The following is a 19,135-nucleotide window of genomic DNA, read 5'->3' on the forward strand; positions in this document are numbered from 1 at the left end:
GACATAGACTGAATAATAATAAAACAATAGAATAACTATAATAACTTACTTTGGACAAACAAAGAGAATTGCCACACTCGATAGTTACCAGTCGATAGCGAATATCCCGATTCACGAATCAGCTGTTCTTATTTTCTTTTTACTTTTCATCCAGCATTTTTTTAGTGACAGTGCACAAAATTTATGAAATTTATTTCGCATTAGTTAGAAATATGTGTTTTCCATTCAACAACAACAACAGGAACAACAACAACAACAACAACAACAACAACAACACTGTTGCTGCAATTGCGACAGAGAAGACTTCAGTTCAGTTCCATTGAGTATTAACCGTAAATTTAGGTAAATATTGTCCTGCTCCCTGCTCTGGTCTGACGCGGTTTTTAAGTGATTCCCATTAATTGCAGCGTTATCATGTCACAAATTGAAAATGTGCTTAATCTGGTGCGGGCCCGTCTTCAGGCAGAGAAGATAAAACTGTGGGAGGAGCCGTACTACACGGAAGGCATCGGCAGCATTGAAGTTGTCATGGAGGTAAGAGATGAGTTTCTCTATAATTTTTTGGCATTGATCTAACTCTGTGCACAGGACTTGGCCCAGCGGTATGCCCAGTTTCTTGGCATCGATGTATCCAACTGCATGAGCGCCCTCAGCGAGCTGCAGGACCATGCCCTGCGCAAGCTGGCCGCCCGCCGGGAGTTCAGCGAGACGGGCATGGCCACGTTCAAGGTGCGTCGCATTGACAATCACAGAGGCACCACCACCATGCTGGAGATCAAGTGTGACCTGAACTCTCTGGGCTCCGAGCTGCAGGCGGCCATTGCCGCCAAACTGCAACTGAGCAATCCCGAGCACATCAAGTGCATCGCCTGCGGGAAGATCGTGGCTCCGAATGCCACGCTGGGAGCGCAGAACCTAAAGAACAACCAGGCTGTGATTGTGATCATTGGTGGACAGGGGGACAACCAGAATGGTGACCTCTACGAGAGACTTAACAAGATCAAGGCTGATGTGGAGGCGGTGGTCTCGTCACAGAACCGCATGATGGAGATGGAGGATCAGGATGGAAATCCAGTGTTCCTGCCGCCGGAGGAGAACCGCTCGTTGCTGATGGCCCTCGGCTTCTGCGAGAAGGCCAAGGCTGCCATGCGGCGGGAGGATTACGAGGAATGCCTGCTTCTGCTGCTCGAAGGCGACGAGAAGTTTGCCGCCTGCCAGTCGAGCTTCCTCGAGTCGGTTGACAACTTTGCGCTGCTCAATCTGGACATTGTCTGGTGCTACATGTGCCTCAAAAACGTCTCCCAACTGCCCGACGCCGAGTCGCGCCTGGCCATCTGTGAGCGCAGCTTCCGCCGCAGCTACGGGGAGAGCTTTGAGCGTCTGTATGCCCTCAAGGGACGCGCCTGTCCGGAGCGGGCACTCTTCATGCGCCTAAAGTTGCTGCAGGGAATCGTCCTCTTCCATCAGAATCGCCGCGACGAGGCCTTCGAGAAGTTTGAGGCTGCCTCAGAGCTGCTAAAGGAGCTGAAGGTCGACGAGGACAAGCTGCTGCTGTTGATCGAGATGGGCTTCGATGTCGCCGAGGCCAGGCTCGCTCTGCGCTCCTGCTCCTCCAGCGGCGGCAACATTGACCAGGCCGTGCAGTTCATTCAAGAGCGCAAGAAGAAGCTGAGCGATGCCCGCAAGGAATCCACGCTGGAGCGCAAGGTGCATCGGCGCGGCAGGGAGGATGCCACGGATGCAGATTGGGTTAACCCACGCAGCGTTTGCACCCTAGTCGAGATGGGGTTCGATACAAAACTGGCCTCCCTGGCCCTGCAGCGCACCAATAACGACGTCACGAAAGCAGTAAGTCCACCCCACACACAATCCTTAGCCTGATTCTCAAGAATTGGCTCAAAATCCTATTTTTTTCTATTACTTACAGCTAGATATGCTGCAGAAGAATTCGGCTGAGCTGCTTGCTGCCTTGCCTGACAGAAGTGTCGCACCAGCGGATGAGTCCCAGATGGCAGCCCTCCAGCAGCTGGGCTTTGACGACGCCACAATTCGCGCCGCCCTGGAGTACACAGGTAACGACGTTGAGAAGAGCATAGAGTTCCTGCTGCAGGCCCTTCAGAGCGAGGACAAGCTGAAGAAGACACTCGAACTGGCCACAAAGCTGGCGAACGACAGCGGCGTCGACAGACCCTCCACCTCATCACAGGCCAACAACTCGTCGATCATTGACGTTGTGCTGTCGAAGGCGCGCGATGAGCTGGAGTCGCTCGAGGCCTACGAACGCTTCAATTCGGATATCAATCAGACCGATCAAGACCATCTCGATCTGCCCTTGATCCGTGAGGAGCAGCTCCTGTGCGAATATCGCCGCCTGCTCGAGCAATAGGCTCAACCAAAGCAAAACCTAACCAAAATTCATTACTAAACGTAAACGTTAAACGGAAACACGTAAGCGACTGTCGGCAACGAAACGAAGCGGCCATCAAGTGATTCGAAAATCGAGAAGAGAACCGGTTACGGAGATAACTGTATTCATGACTTGTCTATTGCAAATCGTCGTCTTATAAATGCCACTTAAGTGGCACTCATCCACTCAGGCATCCACCGCTACTTGGGTTTGAATAACTTGGCAAGTAGTAAGACTTACAACGAGATGTATGTACATACTATATAGTATATGGTATAGTATATATTCTATTGACAGCTGCGACAATGTGATTACGCCCCAGCCCCTCCATGCCGTTTCGTTCCGTTCTGTTCAGACGCGAACCTGTTAAGTTCTTTTGCAATTATTTATTTTATTTACAAAAATTGTTGTTGTTGTCTCCCGACTCTCGATCCCAGCCCAACCCGATATCCAGTATGTGGCCAAAGAGTTGCCAGCTGCCAAAGGGCACCATCAAGCACGAACCTTTTGCTAACCGACAAATTGAGACTGGATATATCATCATGCATATGTAGTTATATTCCTGTGATAGCTCGGGTGCCTTATAATTCATTGTGTATAGAATGTATGTTAAGGCCAAGGTAAACGATTGATCTTAGCAAATGTCCCTGTAGCCATGCTTAAGGTTAAAAAAATATAATTGATTTGCATGTACTAAAATTAAGCGAAATAAAGTATAAACAAGTGTAGCATCAACCCATGATTATAATTTGATAGATCTGCTTTGACACAATCTCTTTATTGATATATTTTCGAAGTGGAAATAATTACACACATGATCATTATTGTTGTGTTAATTTTTCCATTGACTTTTGCCCCCTTTTTAAGGCCAACAAAGGTCTCGATCTATCGATGATGTGCGTGTCTCGAGTGGGTGGTGTCCACTCGCGGCTGAGTCTCTGTTGTGTGATAACTCCAAGGGGAAGCATTCTACCACTTCCTGTTGGCAGCAGCCTACAATAAAAAGCTTCAATTTTATTGAAGTCCGAATGATGGGGTCGCCCCCGTAGGTGAACCCGGAATGATGTCGGGAGATTTACATGCATACGAGTAAGTATGTGTCCACAGTCTTTATATGTTAAAAACACTCAGAAGTGTATGGAACAAAGGATTATAGGAGAGACATACTCGAACCTGTGCCGCCAATGAACTTAAGGATGAAATTGGTTTTTATTTGTTAGTCTTGCTAAATAAACAATTAAACTTTAAGGAAGATAATAAGAGCGTAAACAGGTTGTCCCGCATCTGGGAGTATACCCAAAGAGCACAGACTGAGAGCACGTAAAATCTTGGTTGATGATAAGCTCTCCATTGGTTCTAGTAAAAGTTCTTTGTTTTTGGTGGCGGTGTTTCTTGTTTTTTAATTGCTTTTAGTTAGGGGTTTCTTTCGTTTTGCTACTCGTATACGTATTTTGGCGATTGCCATCGCTGCTCGTTTGCAGATGTGGTTGTGCTCTTTGTTCTGATAAACAATTTCATAATTTGGTTTTTTAATTTTAATTTTAATTTGTACTATTTTTGAGCATTTAGTTTTTTACGATCCGCAGCCTGGGCCTGGGCCTGGGCCTGGGCAATAATGACTTTGGCAATTATGTCCAACTGATACGCAACCAAGCGAATCTTTTGGACATTTGTATTTGTATTTGTATTTGTTATTCGTTCTCAAATGGGAATGTGAGAATGGTTATGGTTCTGGTTCGTGTAATACGCCCAGGGGAATGCGGGGTGGCCAGTGGCCATTGGCGTACGTCCAAGCTCTGTTCTACCTAAACCAATGGGGAAAAGTTCTTTAGTTTTTGGTGTTTTGGTATTTCTTTGGGTACTCAAGCACTAGAAAATTGCAGAGATTACTGGCCCAGAGCTCTTGCATGATTCGCATGCAGCTGTTTATGGGGGAAATAGTTCTGACATTTGGTTGAATCAAGATTCAAATAAAACAGTGCAAGGGCACCAAGAGGTAGTTCTGTTGTTCTCTATTAACTGTCCCATTCCAAATGAGTTCTTTATCAGAAAACAGTTGAAAGCGGGTTTTACTTTGATTCTGGGTCTGTTTTTAATGTATTTGTCTTAGGCTCCCCAACGGATCCCATTCTTCATATGTAATGATGATCAAGCGATGGCAAACAATTTATTATGCTTTGGGGGTTTCCTTGTAGATATCTCCTTGCAGTGTGAAAATATGTCGAGTCAGCTCTCGACCATTTCCATTGGCATATATACCATATGGATCCGATCCCGCAGGGTACAAAGTACAAACATTACACGCCCCACTGGCCACCCAAATTAGCCTTCATTTGCTACTCAGCCCCATTCATTCCTCCCTCCCTCTCTCTCTTTTTGGGCTTGAAAAAGGTTTTTCATATTTCGGCATTTCATTGGATATAAGTACAGGGAGCAGTTTAGAACTATCAATTAAAGCAGCCCCCAAATCTATGGAGTTATTAATTATAGAAATATATTGAAATCCGAATTGGAAATGTGGGATATGTGATCTCGCTTCCGTCACGCAATCGCAGAGCGCAGATCGCAGATCGCCAATCTGAGAAAGAACAGTTAGGAGTAGTGGCTGCAGGGAGCTTTAAAGTTTTGGAGAGACGGCGTCGCTTTGCGTTGCGTCGATCGGATCGCAACGGAGAGCGAAGAGCGAAGAGCGAAGAGCGAAGCGTCGGACGACGCTGCGGAATTAAATAATTCCCGGTACGCGCGTTTCGTCAAGCTCAGTTCAATTGTTGAACTGGAAGCGGACGGTTGAGCTTTTGATTGGAAGGCGATTGATTGAATATTGGCAACAGTTTTTTAGCCAACTAACTAACGGACTAACTCCTTTTTTGTTGTTTGTTGTTGTTCCTGTGAGTGCGTTGGGAGGATGCACTTGCAAAGCCGCACCCAGCCATAACAGACTTAGAATCAGTGATCTCAGAACTCCGAACTCCGAACTCAAACTTAAACTTAAACTCAACAACAAAACTCAAGAGTGGAGCACCAAAAGTGTGTTGTGTTGTGTTGTGTTGTGCTGTGTATTGTGTGTTCAGTGTGTTTGCGTGTGTTTTTGTTTTTGCTTGCGTCTCTCACGGTTGCTGCATCTGCATCTGTGCCAAGAACCAAAAACCAAAAACCAATAACCCCCAAAGACAACAGACAACCTTCAGTGGGGGAAGGTAGTCCATCAGTTTGGTGCTTCAACTACCGCATAGTAAGTATTTTTCACTTCTGTATTATTGCCCGTCCCACTCATTCAGTAGGGCTTGCAACAGCAGGCCCCAAGACCCAAAAAAAAAGTGCTTCAAGCGCAACAACAAACAACATAAAAGTGCATGTGGATTCTGCAGAGCCATGGCGACATTTGTATGCCCTTTAAATGGAAGAAGGGTGGCCTTTGGGCACAGTTAACCGATTTGGGTCTTAGTAAAGTTTTCCACAATACGCAATAACTCCCAAGTGGTTCCAGGGTTCTACTTCCTCCTTCCTCAAGTCACTTTCCACCTCCCATCTGTAAGCAAAAAGAGAAAAGAGATAAAGAGTACACAGATGCACTTACCGACCGCCCGCCCGCCCGGCTGGCTTGAAAAGCTTTTGGTCTTTAAGAGCAAAGAGCGACTCAAGCCGTTCGGTTCCGTCCCCGTTCCGTGGCGTGCCGACAGCTGTTTTCAATCGCTATCGCTTTCAACTTGTTATTCAGTTTGATTTCTTGTCCGGGGTCCATCGTAGTTGCTTTTAGTTTTGGTTTTGGTTTTCTTTTTCTGCTTCTGTTTCTGGATCGGGTTTTCTTGGCACGTTGCCCCGCCACCGATTGCTCATCTGCCTTTTGGGCAGGCTGGCTCCATCCAGAAACAAAGCAAAACAAAGCTCCAAGAGAGCAAGACAGCAAGAGAGCAAGAGCAAAGGCAAAACAGCCATGACAAACCATAGAAAATATGTGGGGTGGCCGTAAAGCAACGCCAAACGAGCATAAGAAGGTGGCAAAATCGACAACAAACCAACGAAAGTGAAAACACCAAGCACGTAGCATGGAAAAACGTGTGGAACGTGTGGATACCCTAACCAGAGAGTAGAGCGATCTGAATTGATTGGCAGGCAGCACTTTTATTGCCTGTTTGGTGTATCCATTCCTTGTTAGTGTATTCTATACCCACCCCCGCACACCGCAACTAACGCATGAGAAATCGCTAACATGCATATCCAAGTAATTAACACGTTCAAAGTGTTATAGAGGCAAAAATCCAGCAAAACTATAAGGTTTTCGACATTGAATCTAAAGTTGAAAAACTTACAAAAGATTGCAACGTGCGAACTGCAAATATCTTGGAAATCTTACTTGGGTTGCCTGGGTAGCTATATACTCCCAAACACTCATACTATTCATGTACCTGTGTAGATCTTTTAACTCACCACATCCCCTATCTGTCGCTCGCTTGCTTCTGGTTTGGCAATATTCTGGCCACATTAGCATATTCTTTTAGCATATACCGACAACATCAATAGCCCTTGAGCAGCAGCACCAGCAGCAGCAGCAGCAGCAGTAAAACAGCAACAGGCAGCAGTTATTATCAGAGACTGGTTATCACAGACAGGCACACAGCCAGACGGAGGGAGGGAGGGAGGGAGACACTCACTCATTCAGTTAGTCTCAGCTAAACGACGGGCATATCCAGACTTAATTGCATCGCAAGTTTTTGCACATGTAAGCAATGACCTTGATAGCTGCTGCTGCTGCTTTTGAAGCCTTCTCCAGCAGCAGCAACAAAGTAAAATAAAAAGAAAAAGTAAAATTAAAACAAAATAAATAAGAGTCAGAAGCATTTCCTATGCAGCCAGCCAGCAGCCGCCTGCTTCAAAAGCGTATAAATAAAATATACGACAGAATCTACATACAAACCTACGAGTGTGTCTATATATCTAAAGTATGTACATATCGTTTTAGCCAACTCTACGCTCTGCGGTGCTTGCCAACTCACGCTGATCGTTCGTTCGATCGATCGAAGCAGAAGCAGAAGCAAAGGCAGAACTAGGCAAAAACAAACTGGCGCCAAGTGGGAGATGTGGGAGCCACTTTAATCCCTTAACATTCCTTGCCGACACGTGTCATGCGACAGTGCAACTCAGTCGGTTGCTGCCAATTTAGCTGCAGGGCTTCCTCATGCTGAGAATTCTTTATAAATAATTAAGAATTAAGAGCCAGAAATAGCTAGGGATAAATATATTTACGGAGACATCTGGGCATCCGTACTGACGTACTATATTGGGTATAATCATTAGCCGATGACAACTGACAAAAATCAAAAGTAGCGGAAAAAAACGCGTCACTGCAGCAGAGCCAGCCACACGCGACTTTTGTCGAGCGATATTCTCGGCTAATACAATACCCAAAGATAGAAGAGAGAGAGAGAGAGAGCGGATGTGTAATTGGGATAATCATCAGAACAAAATGCATTACACGATACCACGATTATGGTGCAGAGAAGTGTTCCGGGGGAGGCAGAAAAAGCCATGCCACACGCCTAGTGGACAGCCACAAACTAGTTTCTAGTTTTTATTTAATATTCAAATTCAGTTTGCTAGATTTCGCTCTTCAGTGGTGAGACTCATGGTCAAGGTCGCTCATTCGATTAGATGATAAATGGCGCTCGTTCGCTCACATCATCGTAAAACTGTCAGAACCGAAGCCCCCACTCCGCACCATGCCCATCTGTATGAGATATTAGTGCTCCAGCGCATTACTAGATGATTTAGTGAGGCTGATTGTCTGGTCTGGGAATGCGACTGACAGAAGCTGCTGTCCAAGGTGGGTGCTCTCATCTCCATCTTATGTATTAACGAGTGAGTGCTCCGCTGTCTGTCTGTCGGGCTCTAATCAGAGTTCTCGAATGCAAGGGATAGATCCCTGATCTGAACTCTATATTGAGCATTAGATGGCCTCTGCCGCTGCTGGCACTTCTGATTCTGATTCTGAGTCCGATTCTGCTTCTGCTTCAGCTATTTGAACGTGATTTAAACAAGTTTTGATTGCACAACAGGGTATACGAGCATACGGGTACAGCAGGGGAGATTACTTTCAAATCACCATCAAAATCCTGTTTAGCGACTGCATCATAACAAAACGCCGGCACCAGCCACCAGCACCAGCACCAGCACCAGCGCACTTTCTGTTGCTGATTTTAGCTGTGATTTTAATTAGTCTAAATGCTCAAAGTGAAGTGGTCCAAAGTCTGGTTTATAATACGTCTAAGGGTAAGGGGTACGGAGCGGTACGAGTGCATTCGCAAAGTAATGTACGACTCGTGCCCGCCTGGGGCACGTGGGGGAATATCTTCCCCACTCAATATCTTCCAGCTGGCAATTAGAAAAAGAACCACGAAAGTTCTGGCGTAAGTTTGAACTCTAAATTGTGGTTGTAAAATATATAGTGGGGGATTTACTACGTTGCTTGTGTATATAATTAAATTACTTTGCAATAATCACAGCGTAGCATCAGCGCCAGTACAGATGATAGATGGCTCCTCCGAAAACATCGCACAAAGCTTAAAGTGGAGCAAATGCCGGGTCGACTCAGGTCAATCGGTTAGATAATCCCATTCCCCCATCGAACGATCATTGATGATTACATTGAGTCAACCTATTATGCTGTTGGCTAATCAACAAAACTGCAACTGGAACTGCAAGCTGCAAGCTGCAATCGCAACTAGAAAATGAATCTCCAAACACTAAAACTAAAACTTGCACTGGAAATGGAAATGGGTAACTGGTTCCCATTAGCACATAACTTGCTTGGTGTGTGTGTGATTTATTTTTTGGGGTTTGCTCTTATGGGAAATACTTGTATTGTTTCCGAAATACGTGGAGAACCGCCACGACAGAGACAATGGTTTCTGGGGCAATGATTTCTACAGTGATCAACCGCTGCAGCGAATGTGTGCGATTATTTATTGTTGCATTTTAAGCATATTCCGTTTTAGATGTGAAAATTGCTGGAAGCGGGTTTTTAACCGTTTCCCATGGCATTTACTGCACCGTTTTGCAATCGAATTTGCGTTTGTTTTCATTGGAAATATTCATTAAAGGGTACCTCAATCTATGCTTCACTGCGATACACTGGCATCACTCCATGTGTCTCATCCTTTAACATTTCCAAATGTTCGTCGACTCTATCGAGAATTGGCTGTGGCTTAATATTCTTTTGTCTCGCTTGGGATTTTCTCACTTTCGATCGTAGATCGCATCGAATCACACGACAAAAGCTGAACCTGAACATGAACCTGTAGCCAGACAGTCCACACAAACGGATCCACCGATTGTGTGTATGGGTATGCAAAAGTCACAAGTCACAAGCTTTGCATACGAAATGCAAACCGAACAGACAAGAACAGAACAGAACAGGAGTTTATTATTATTTTATATATCCAGTATCCAGTATACAGTATACACAAGCTAAAGACGAGCATTATTTGATTTGTAACTGGTTTTCAGCGAGGTTCAACCAGCCATAAATCGCACCGGCAAATGTCTGCCTGGGTAATGGATGCGGCCCATCTGCTCCCCCCACCTGAGAGTGCGGCTGTTAAATCTAATGGATAGTTTCGAGCACTGTGAGTGCTGTGATTAGGAGGACAAGGTTACGAGGGATTCCTGCAAAAGATTCATCACAGCTTTAGGCCTCAACTGCACTGCAGTGCACTCCGGAGTGTGGAGACGGTGAAATGATCTATAATTGTTCGGCATCGTTCGGTCGGTCAGTGACTCAGGCAATAATTTCATTTAAATTAAATTACAGAAGCACGCTTTAAAATAATTGTCATTGCTTCTCTGCCCCCACCCCCCCTCGGCACCACCACCATCAACGCTCTTTAGCTGGATGGGTCCGAGAGGGGGAAGTGCAATTTGAAGGCGAACCACAGCGGAATTAACGGCCGGGCCGGGCCGGGCCTGGCCTGGCCTGCCTGAATTAGCAATGTGCAAATCGAAACTAAAACCGTATTGGAGATACAATCGGAGATACACCAAACGAAACCACACCACGCCACACACAAAGGAAACCAGGCAACAAACGCGGTAGACAAACAGCCAGCTAATTATGCGATAGGGAAGTACCGACTCATACACAAGGCAGGAAATCGATGATGATGCTGATGATGCTGCTGCGAATGCCCTTTCACGGCATTACAGAATCAGCTACTCGCATGAGAAGCTATACAATTTCTTCCATTCCATTCTTTTGGCTATCCTTTTTGGTAGCTTGGGACTGACTTCTTTGTTGTTTGATTCATTTTGATGGATCTGTTAGGGCCCCACAATTCTGCAACCGTTAGCATGCAGCCTTTTAAAACCCCTCCCAACTCAATCTCTTGCAGGCCGCAAGATGCCTCAATGATTGGACTGTTTGTGAAGACCCAAAGAGATCACAACCACTACAGATCATTCCAGCAGTAGCAGCACAGATCTGGCGCTTGCACTGAGATCGAGTGCGTGACCGAGTATGAGGATGCATTTCAATACGCGGGAGATCCGTGTGCTGCTGCGCAAGGATCTCCTGGTGCGATGGCGCCAAAAGGGCCTCACCCTCACGCTACTCATTTGGCCCATTCTGCTCTTCATGATGCTGTATTTGATACGCATGAAGTATGGCTCCGAGGAGAAGGCCGCCTGCCAGTATCCCACCAGACTGCTGCCCACCAAGAACCAAATGGTGCCCAGTGCCTTCTCCTACATTTGCAGCCTCGAGAACAAGTGCCTGCCAGCGACGCCCTACGAGGAGTACACCAAATGGAGGGGCGCGCCGTAAGTTCCATGGAACTCTCATACATTTACTGCCTTCTATTTAGTGATTCTTCTTTGCAGACTCCACTCTGTGATCGGTGTGGTGAATGTCTTTGTGACGGATGACAAGCTGCACACGGCCATCGTGGAGCTGGCGGAGAAGGCGAACTTTGTGTCCGCGGTGACGGCACTCATAACCAGCGATCATCTAGACATTATACGCAGTGAGTGGACCCAGGGATTGCCCAAGGATCTAACTAACTAGGATCTACCCTTTTTCCTTTAGCAAACATCACGGAAATTATCTCCTTGGTGCCAGAGATTGAGCGCATGATGAACTACAGCTTTGACGTCAAGCACTTGTTCTCCAGTAGGTGGATGGAATCTTTTGCTTGAATCCTTGAGTCCATTAATCGGTTGAAATTGCTCCTGCAGATCGCGAGACTTTTGTGAAACTGGGAACGCTGCTGTGTGGCCATCCATTTCCCAGCACGGAGAGCATTCCTTTGGTCAATGACATCCTCTATTCGGAGGACTTTAGCGAGGTGAATGACGCGGAACTGGATGCCATGCCAAGTGAGTATCAAAGCAGCGACAAAAGCAGCGGCAGAGCCAGAAGGCAGACCAGTGGAACAGTGGACTGGAGGCCAAGTTAGCTGCTGCTCATCTCACAGTCTACCCTCGAGATTATATTTCCCCCTTTTCTGCTGATCCCCCCCCCACAGCCAAGTACTGCAAGCGGCTCTACCTGGATGTGACCTCCACGAATCAGGGCAAGCTCACATGGAACACCATCAAGCCGATAATCCAGGGCAAGATACTCTACACTCCAGCGAATACACTCACGGAGAGTGTGGTGAAGTTTGTGAGTAGCCTGAGAGAAATCTTCTCCATTCCATTACCAATTTCGCGTGTGTGTTTTTCCTCAGAGCAATGCCACCTTCGAGGAGCTGGACAAACTGAAGCAACTGTCGCAGGCAGCGGGCACAATCCTCACCAAACTCCACACGAATGCCACCTTTCAGTTGGCCTTTGATAATCTGCTGAAGCTGGCCCGCTCGCCGCTGGTGAAGAGCGTTGTCGGCGATGATTTTGACATCGAGGAGATCGAGCGAGTGTTCCTGTTCATACGCACGAATCAAATCATCTATGACATACTCACCACCGTCTCGGATCTGATGGAGTGCGTGTCTGCGGACCGTTTTGTGGCCGTGGATAGCGTGGAGGAGCTGCAGCAGCGCGCCTACGATCTCAACCAGAAGCGCATGTTCCTGGCGGCCCTGAACTTCGAGAGTGTCGGCACCAAGGAGGTGGTCTATCGCCTGCACATGGACACGGACAACACGCAGCCAACGTTCGAGAATAGGAACCGCTTCTGGTTCCCCGGACCCGCGGACAGCATGATCATCGACATGAAGTACCATCGGGGGTTCGTGCAGCTCAAGCAAATGGTGGATCTGGGCATTGTCAAGCACAAGCGGGACGAGGCGGGCTTCATTGCGGAGGAGCCCGCCACCCGATCGCCCGGCAGTTTGTTCAGCATCAAGGCTGTGGATGCCGCAGACGACGATGACGACGATGATGATGATGACTTTGATCTGAGCATCGAGAGCACCTCCTCGGAGGCTATCACCTCAGCCATCCAGGATCCAGAGACCACTGCCCCTCCACCCAGCACCACAGTGGCGCAGGAAACGAAGGAAACAACCTTTAAGCCAGGGTTTCTGCTCAACCTGGAGGATGTACAGGGCGGTAATGGGAATACTGATGGCGATGGCGAAGTACTCAGCCGCTCGAAGCGTCAGGGCCTGCTGGATCTGCTGAGCGGCCTTGGGGGCGGCGGTGCCGGCAACAAGAAGCCCAAGTTCGAGGTGGACAACATGCAGTTCTACACGAAACAGTTCCCCTATCCCGCGTACGTCAACGATGAGTTCAAGCGGGGACTCTATCTCGCCCAGGCCGTGCAGCTGGCCTACTGCCTGGGCCTGGTGGTGGCCGTGGCGATCTGTGTGCGGGAGCGCATCTGGATGCGAGAGAGCAGAAACAGTATGGTGAGAGTGGAGAGTGGAGTGTACAGCGTGTCCGTTACTCTTTGCTAATATTCGTTGTATTCCCTTTTGTAGTTGATGCGTTCGATGGGCTTGAAGGCTCACTCGGAGCTGCTGGCCTGGGCCTTGATGAGCCTCATGGAGCTGTGCCTGATCTTTGTGCTCATCAGCGTGGTGCTCTACAGCGGCGGCATCCTCTCGCACACCAACTGGTTCTTCGTGATGTTCTACTGCCTGAGCTTTGGCGCCTGCCTCATCTCCTTCTGCTACATGTGCTCCAATTTCTTTACCTCTGCCAACATTGGTGCGGTGGCCACATCGCTGCTGTTCTTCATCAGTCTCTGCCCCTTCATCATTGTGCTGATGTTCGATGCAAAGTTGAATCTGCTGGAGAGCTTCCTGGTGGATCTCTCCTTCACGACGGCCTTCGCCAAGGGCTGGGGCGAACTGATGCGCATGGAGCTGCAGCAGCAGGGCCTCACCTGTGGCCAACTCATCCAGCTGGGACCCGCGCGCAGCGAGTGCGCCATGGCAATGCTGATGTTCCTGCTCGACTTTCTGCTCTACGCAGCCATTGGCTATGCCTATCAGAGGTGGAAGAAGAGTAAGTTATCCCTGAGGATCTTCCCGCTGGACCTGTTCTAAGTTTGAATCCAACTTTCAGCCGAGTACAGCTTCGTGCGGGTTGTGCGCTCCCATTTGGACGACAAGTTGGGCGCCTCGCTGCTGAATGTCACGAAGCTCTACGGCAACCGGTGTGCCGTGTCCAATCTGAATCTGGACTTTGCTCGCAATCAGGTGAGCTGCCTGCTCGGTCGCAATGGGGCCGGCAAGAGCACCCTCATCAAGCTGCTCACCGGCCAGATCCGGCAGACGGGCGGCAAGGTGCTGCTCGCCGGGGAGCACAATGTCGGCGTTTGCTGGCAGGACAACATTCTCATACCAAAGCTGTCGGCACGCGAGCATCTGCAGTTGTATGCCAACATAAAGATGTCCCCCAGTGGCAGTGGCTCTGGATCGGGCGAGATGGCGTCGGCGGACAGCGTCGAGGCGGAGGTGAGTCGCACACTGAAGAGCCTCAATTTTGGCCAGCACGAGGACTATCCGTCGTGGCAGCTGTCGGGTGGCTATAGGCGTCGCCTCTGTGTGGCCATTGCCTTCATTGCCTCGCCCAGTGTCGTCATCCTGGACGAGCCGTGCAACGGCGTGGATGCCAAGGCGCGCAAGGACATCTGGCATCTGATCGAACAGCTGCGCCAGGGTCGAGCCGTGATATTTGCCACCCACTTTCTGGACGAGGCCAAGTACCTCAGCGACTCGCTGGTCATCATGCGCAACGTGAGTGGCTTCTCCCAGTTTATGTGTGTGAGATTTCCCTTGCTAATCCTTCATCCACAGGGTCGCATCATTGCCCAGCACAGTCGCGACTCGTTGCAGCATCTCTGCACGGCCAATTACAGCCTGAAGATGCGCTGCGCGGATGCCCCAGTGGCGGCTCATGTGGCGGCCAGGAGCAAGCAGTTGCTGACCAACAGCCAGCTGCTGCCTGCCAGCGAGGAGGAGCTGAACCAGCATCGGCTGACCATCAGCGCCAGCTATGCGGAGAATCTGACACCCGCTGCCGTGCAGTTCCTGGAGCTGCTGCAGCAGCAGGAGTCCCTCGGAGCCATCAGCGAGGTGGAGCTCTCGTCGAGCAGCAGCCTGGAGCAGGAGTTTGAGCAACTCAGTCGCAACGAGGAGCAGCCAAAGGTGGGACCAGCAGCAGCATCATCGGAGAGCAGCATTGTGGCGGGACCCGCGGACGTGTCCGAGGATCCACCCTCGTCCTGTGTGCAGATGCGACTGCTGTTTGGCAAGCGCCTGCGGCACTTGGCCCGCAACTATCGCCTGCTGCTGTACGTGCTCCTGCTGCCGGCCGTGTTCGAGCTGTGTGCCATGTGGTTCGTCAGCTATCGCCTGGAGGATGACTTTGACACGGTGCTGCCCCTCACCAGGGCCCTCTACCCGCACAGCGTACAGCTGCTCAGCCGCGAGAGTCTCACACCATTCACCGAGCAGCTCTATCCAGGTCTAAGAGCCAGCTGCGGTGACTCCTCCGCCGACTGCCATGAGTTCAGTGACTCTGCGCAGGCGTACGACTGGGTGCTGACGACCCTCGATGAGTTCAGGGAGCGACGCTACGGTGGTTATGGGTTGAACGGGTCGGGTGCCACTGTCTGGTACAACAACAAGGGCTACCACGCAATGATGGCCTGGCTGAACGACCTGAACTCGGAGCTGCTGCGCACCAGCCTGAACGACTCGGAGTACGGGATACTCACCCGCAACGAGCCGTGGAAGCTGGGCTTTGCGGAGCTCAGTACCAGCTCGCTGCTGCGGCAGGCTGGCGACTCCTGCATGGTGTTCATATTGCTGATTGCCTTCGGGCTGGTGGTGGCCGCCAATGCCGTTTATCTCGTCAACGAGCGCATCAGCGGTGAGAAGCTGCAGCAGCGACTGTGCGGCGTCTCGGCTGTGACCTACTGGCTGGTGGCCTTCCTGTGGGACTATCTGATCATGGTGCTGGCCCTCGTCGTTTGCCTGGGCATCGTGCTGATCTTCAGCATGCCGGTGTTTGTCGCCAGACAGCAGCTGATTGGCATCATTGGACTCTCATTGATGTTTAGGTGGGTGCACCGAGAAACCTTTCCTTTCACCTTTCAATCTCACTCACTTTTCGTTTCGTTTCGTTTTGCTTAGCTTTGCCTGCGTTCCGGCTGTACATGTGGCAGAGAAGCTGTTCAGCGACTCGAGCATTGCCATTGTGTCGATCTTCTGTGCAAACATGATCATTCCACTGGTCACCATGGGCATCATACTCATTCTGGGCGTTGTGGGCGAGGGCACTGCGTGGGATGGCTGGCGGCATGGCCTGAACGAGGCCTTCCTCATCTTCCCCCAGCACGCGCTGGGCGATGGACTGCTGGAGCTGTGCAAGAACTACATGGTGGCGCTGATATTCAAGCGCTACGACATCGACTCGTACAAGCATCCGCTGGCCAGCGATCTGCTGCAGCGCCACTTCATTGCCCTCGCCCTGGTGGGTGTCGCGGCACTCGTGCTGAATGTCCTCATCGAGTGCCATCTGCTGCAGCGGCTGTGGAAGCGCCTGGAGCGCCTCCTCGACTGGCACTACCGCCGCGAGCTGGACAAGCTGCAGCAGCTGAAGATCGTCAGTCTGCAGAGCATCTTCAAGGGCTGCGTGGAGCCGGGCGAGGCTCTGCGTGCGGACAACCTTTGGGTGGCCTACAGCCGCGGCCGCTACGCCGTCCGCCAGGTGCACTTCGGCGTCAAGCGGGGCGAGTGCTTCGGGCTGCTGGGCAAGAATGGGGCTGGCAAGTCCACCATCTTCAAGGTGCTCACCGGGCAGCTGGAGCCAAATGTGGGGCACATCCACCTCGAGCAGCCCGGCGTCTCCTACTGCCCGCAGAGCAATCCGCTGGATCCGCTGCTGACCGTGCGCGAATGCATCCTCTTCTATGGCCGCCTGCGTGGCATTCTGCATCTGGATCTGCTGCTGGCGCGGGTGCTGGACACCTACGAGCTGCGCTCGTACCGGGATGTCCAGGTGCGGAACCTGAGCGGCGGCAATCGACGCAAACTGACGGTGGCCGCCACCTGCTGCGGCCACACGCCCACCGTCCTCATGGACGAGCCCACCAGCGACATGGATCCGGTGACGCGGGAGTTTGTCTACGCGACCATTGAGCATCTGCTGGCCGCCCGCCGTGCCGTCGTGCTGACTTCACACTCGGTCTCCGAGATCGAGCATCTGTGCCAGCGCGTGGCGGTGCTGAAGGCGGGCCAGATCGTGGCCAGCAGCAGTCCCGCCCGGCTCAAGGCCGAGCATGGAGGCTACTACAGCGTCAGCTGTTTCTGCCCACCCGCCCAGCAGGCACTGCTGGCCAAGATGCTGCCACAGCGGCTGCCGGGCGCCTGCGACCTGCAGCACTACGCCCACAGTCTGCGCTTCCTGGTGAAGGTGCGTGCGGGCGGAGACACCTCGACACCTGGGGCTGCTCCCTGTCCACTGCTCTCCGAGCTGTTTGCCGCCCTGCGGGACATGTCCGTGGGCATCACCCGCTTCTCCGTCAACCGCTGCCGCTTCGAGGCGGTCTTCGAGAGGATACTGGATTGCAGCGAGAAGACCCTCTCCGTCTCCGCCTCGAATGGCCTGCAGGAGGAGGAGAATGGGCTGCCCAGCAAATCGGCGGCTGTTAGCGGTTCCATTTCCACCGGCTACATCCACTGCGGCTACGAGGAGACGACCACTTGAGTGATTCTTTCGCTGCATCGCTGCAATAATTAATTAATTGATTGTCTTTAGTCATATTTTTTTTGTTTTTTTTTTTATTTAGAGACGAGAATATGTGTGTGTGTCGTTTTTTTTAGTTTTTTTTTTTGTGATAAGATCGGACGCGGATCCAGTGATAGTTTTTCAATATTTCTGTTTCTGCATCTGTTTTCTGTTCGGGTATTCTGTTAGACAATAAGTTTGGACCAGCAAAAGACCTATTTATTTCGATACGTTATACGTTTCTACTACATAAATGCAGCTATGCCAATGCCCCCTTACAACGACCCTCGAAACAGGTTCATCAGGCACAAGTTCTACGAGTGTACAATACCTCTAATATTACCTACGATACGACATTTACAATACAATACGATATGCTGGAATATGAATAAAGTGAAAGTAGTAAATGTGTGAGAAAATAACTCAAGCTATGCATGAACTTCGCGTGGAGCTCTAACGGGCGAACAGAGCTGTTGGCTCCGCCGGTAAACAGACTGTTAACGCACACAGTGAATAGCCAGAGCACTGCTTGGTTGTGGCCGCTCTACATTAACAGCAAGGGGAAAGCCAGCCGCTTCGCGTTTACAGCTCAATGTTAACGCTTTCTAACAGCGTTCGCTCTCCCGATCCGCACTGCTTTCGCATTGGATAAGCAGCGTGCGCACCAACCCCCATTGTGGTGCAGCAGCAGTTTTCATTGCTGGAGCTTACTTCTACAGTTACACCTTCTACAGTATTCAATTTAAGTGTTTTTACAGCCCAATCAGTTTCCACTGCTTGTATTCATCTGTTAATTACCGCAAATCTCTCTTAAGCCACATAATGCCAACGAATTAGCTCATCTGGCGGAGCTCTGATACAATTATTGAACTACTTTCAAGGCAACCAAAAAAAGAGCAAGCGAGATATCCTTGGGGTGGCGAAAGGATATTTAATTAAGCTGTTGACTGCGCAAGTGGCGCGGCAAAAGTGCAGTCGAAAGTGTGCAGCTGGGGGTTGGGGTCGAAAGCTAAAAAGTAATTAAACCAAAAATGGTGTAACATTAACCAAAACGTGCCCCAAAAGAGTCTGGGCTATCCTTACCCTCGCTCTCACCCCCTCTCGCTCGTTTGTATTTGAATAGATGCTTTTGAAGTATTTTTCCCCGCTCTCTCCCTCGCACGCTCTCTCGTCTATTCCGCAGTAGAAAGGAATGGTGTGGGCGGGAAGGGGTACGGATTTCGGTGAAAATTCGTTTGCCAAAGCGCTTTTATAATTTGCCTTTTTCTCTGCGTTTCTCTGTGTTTCTATTTTTTTTGTTTTGTTTTTTTTTTCTGCCTTTCCTGGTCAATTTGAACAAAAAAGTGAAATGTTTTTCCAAAGGGGCTTTCGGGCAAAAGGATTAAATTAAATTCCATTTGGTTTGTGCTGCTGCCGCTACCGCTGCCGCTGCCGCTACCGTTGCTGCTGCTGTTCCGAACTTAACGAACGCAGGTAAAAATTAAATCAGCGAAAAATCAACATAATTAAAAGCGTTCAGCGTTCAGCTACCTCTCGTTTCTCGTTTCCCGTCAC

At 49.8% G+C, this 19,135-nt stretch overlaps 2 protein-coding genes across 3 annotated transcripts; both read left to right on the forward strand.

Moving 5' to 3' along the window:
- Positions 1–175: 175 nt before the first annotated feature.
- Positions 176–3,142, forward strand: LOC117581000 (NEDD8 ultimate buster 1). The gene is made up of 4 exons (XM_034267806.1): positions 176–342; positions 408–534; positions 589–1,848; positions 1,928–3,142. The coding sequence occupies exons 2-4, from the start codon at positions 415–417 to the stop codon at positions 2,384–2,386; spliced, it is 1,839 nt and encodes a 612-aa protein (XP_034123697.1). The 5' UTR covers positions 176–342; positions 408–414; the 3' UTR covers positions 2,387–3,142.
- A 2,333-nt stretch (positions 3,143–5,475) lies between these two features.
- LOC117580721 (ATP-binding cassette sub-family A member 13) lies at positions 5,476–18,003 on the forward strand. 2 transcript variants are annotated; one of them, XM_034267386.1, is made up of 11 exons: positions 5,476–5,639; positions 10,792–11,218; positions 11,279–11,421; positions 11,484–11,567; positions 11,633–11,773; positions 11,923–12,062; positions 12,127–13,248; positions 13,321–13,849; positions 13,910–14,583; positions 14,644–15,911; positions 15,985–17,560. In XM_034267386.1, exons 2-11 carry the CDS (start codon positions 10,917–10,919, stop codon positions 17,558–17,560), a joined length of 5,979 nt encoding a protein of 1,992 aa, XP_034123277.1. In that variant the 5' UTR covers positions 5,476–5,639; positions 10,792–10,916. The 2 variants fall into 2 exon arrangements, with proteins under 2 accessions (XP_034123277.1, XP_034123278.1); XM_034267387.1 differs by lacking the exon at positions 5,476–5,639 and having other exon boundaries at positions 10,917–11,218; positions 15,985–18,003.
- Positions 18,004–19,135: the final 1,132 nt, after the last annotated feature.

This window comes from Drosophila guanche, unplaced genomic scaffold, assembly GCF_900245975.1.
Source record: "Drosophila guanche unplaced genomic scaffold, DGUA_6, whole genome shotgun sequence".
NCBI classification, from domain to species: domain Eukaryota; kingdom Metazoa; phylum Arthropoda; class Insecta; order Diptera; family Drosophilidae; genus Drosophila; species Drosophila guanche.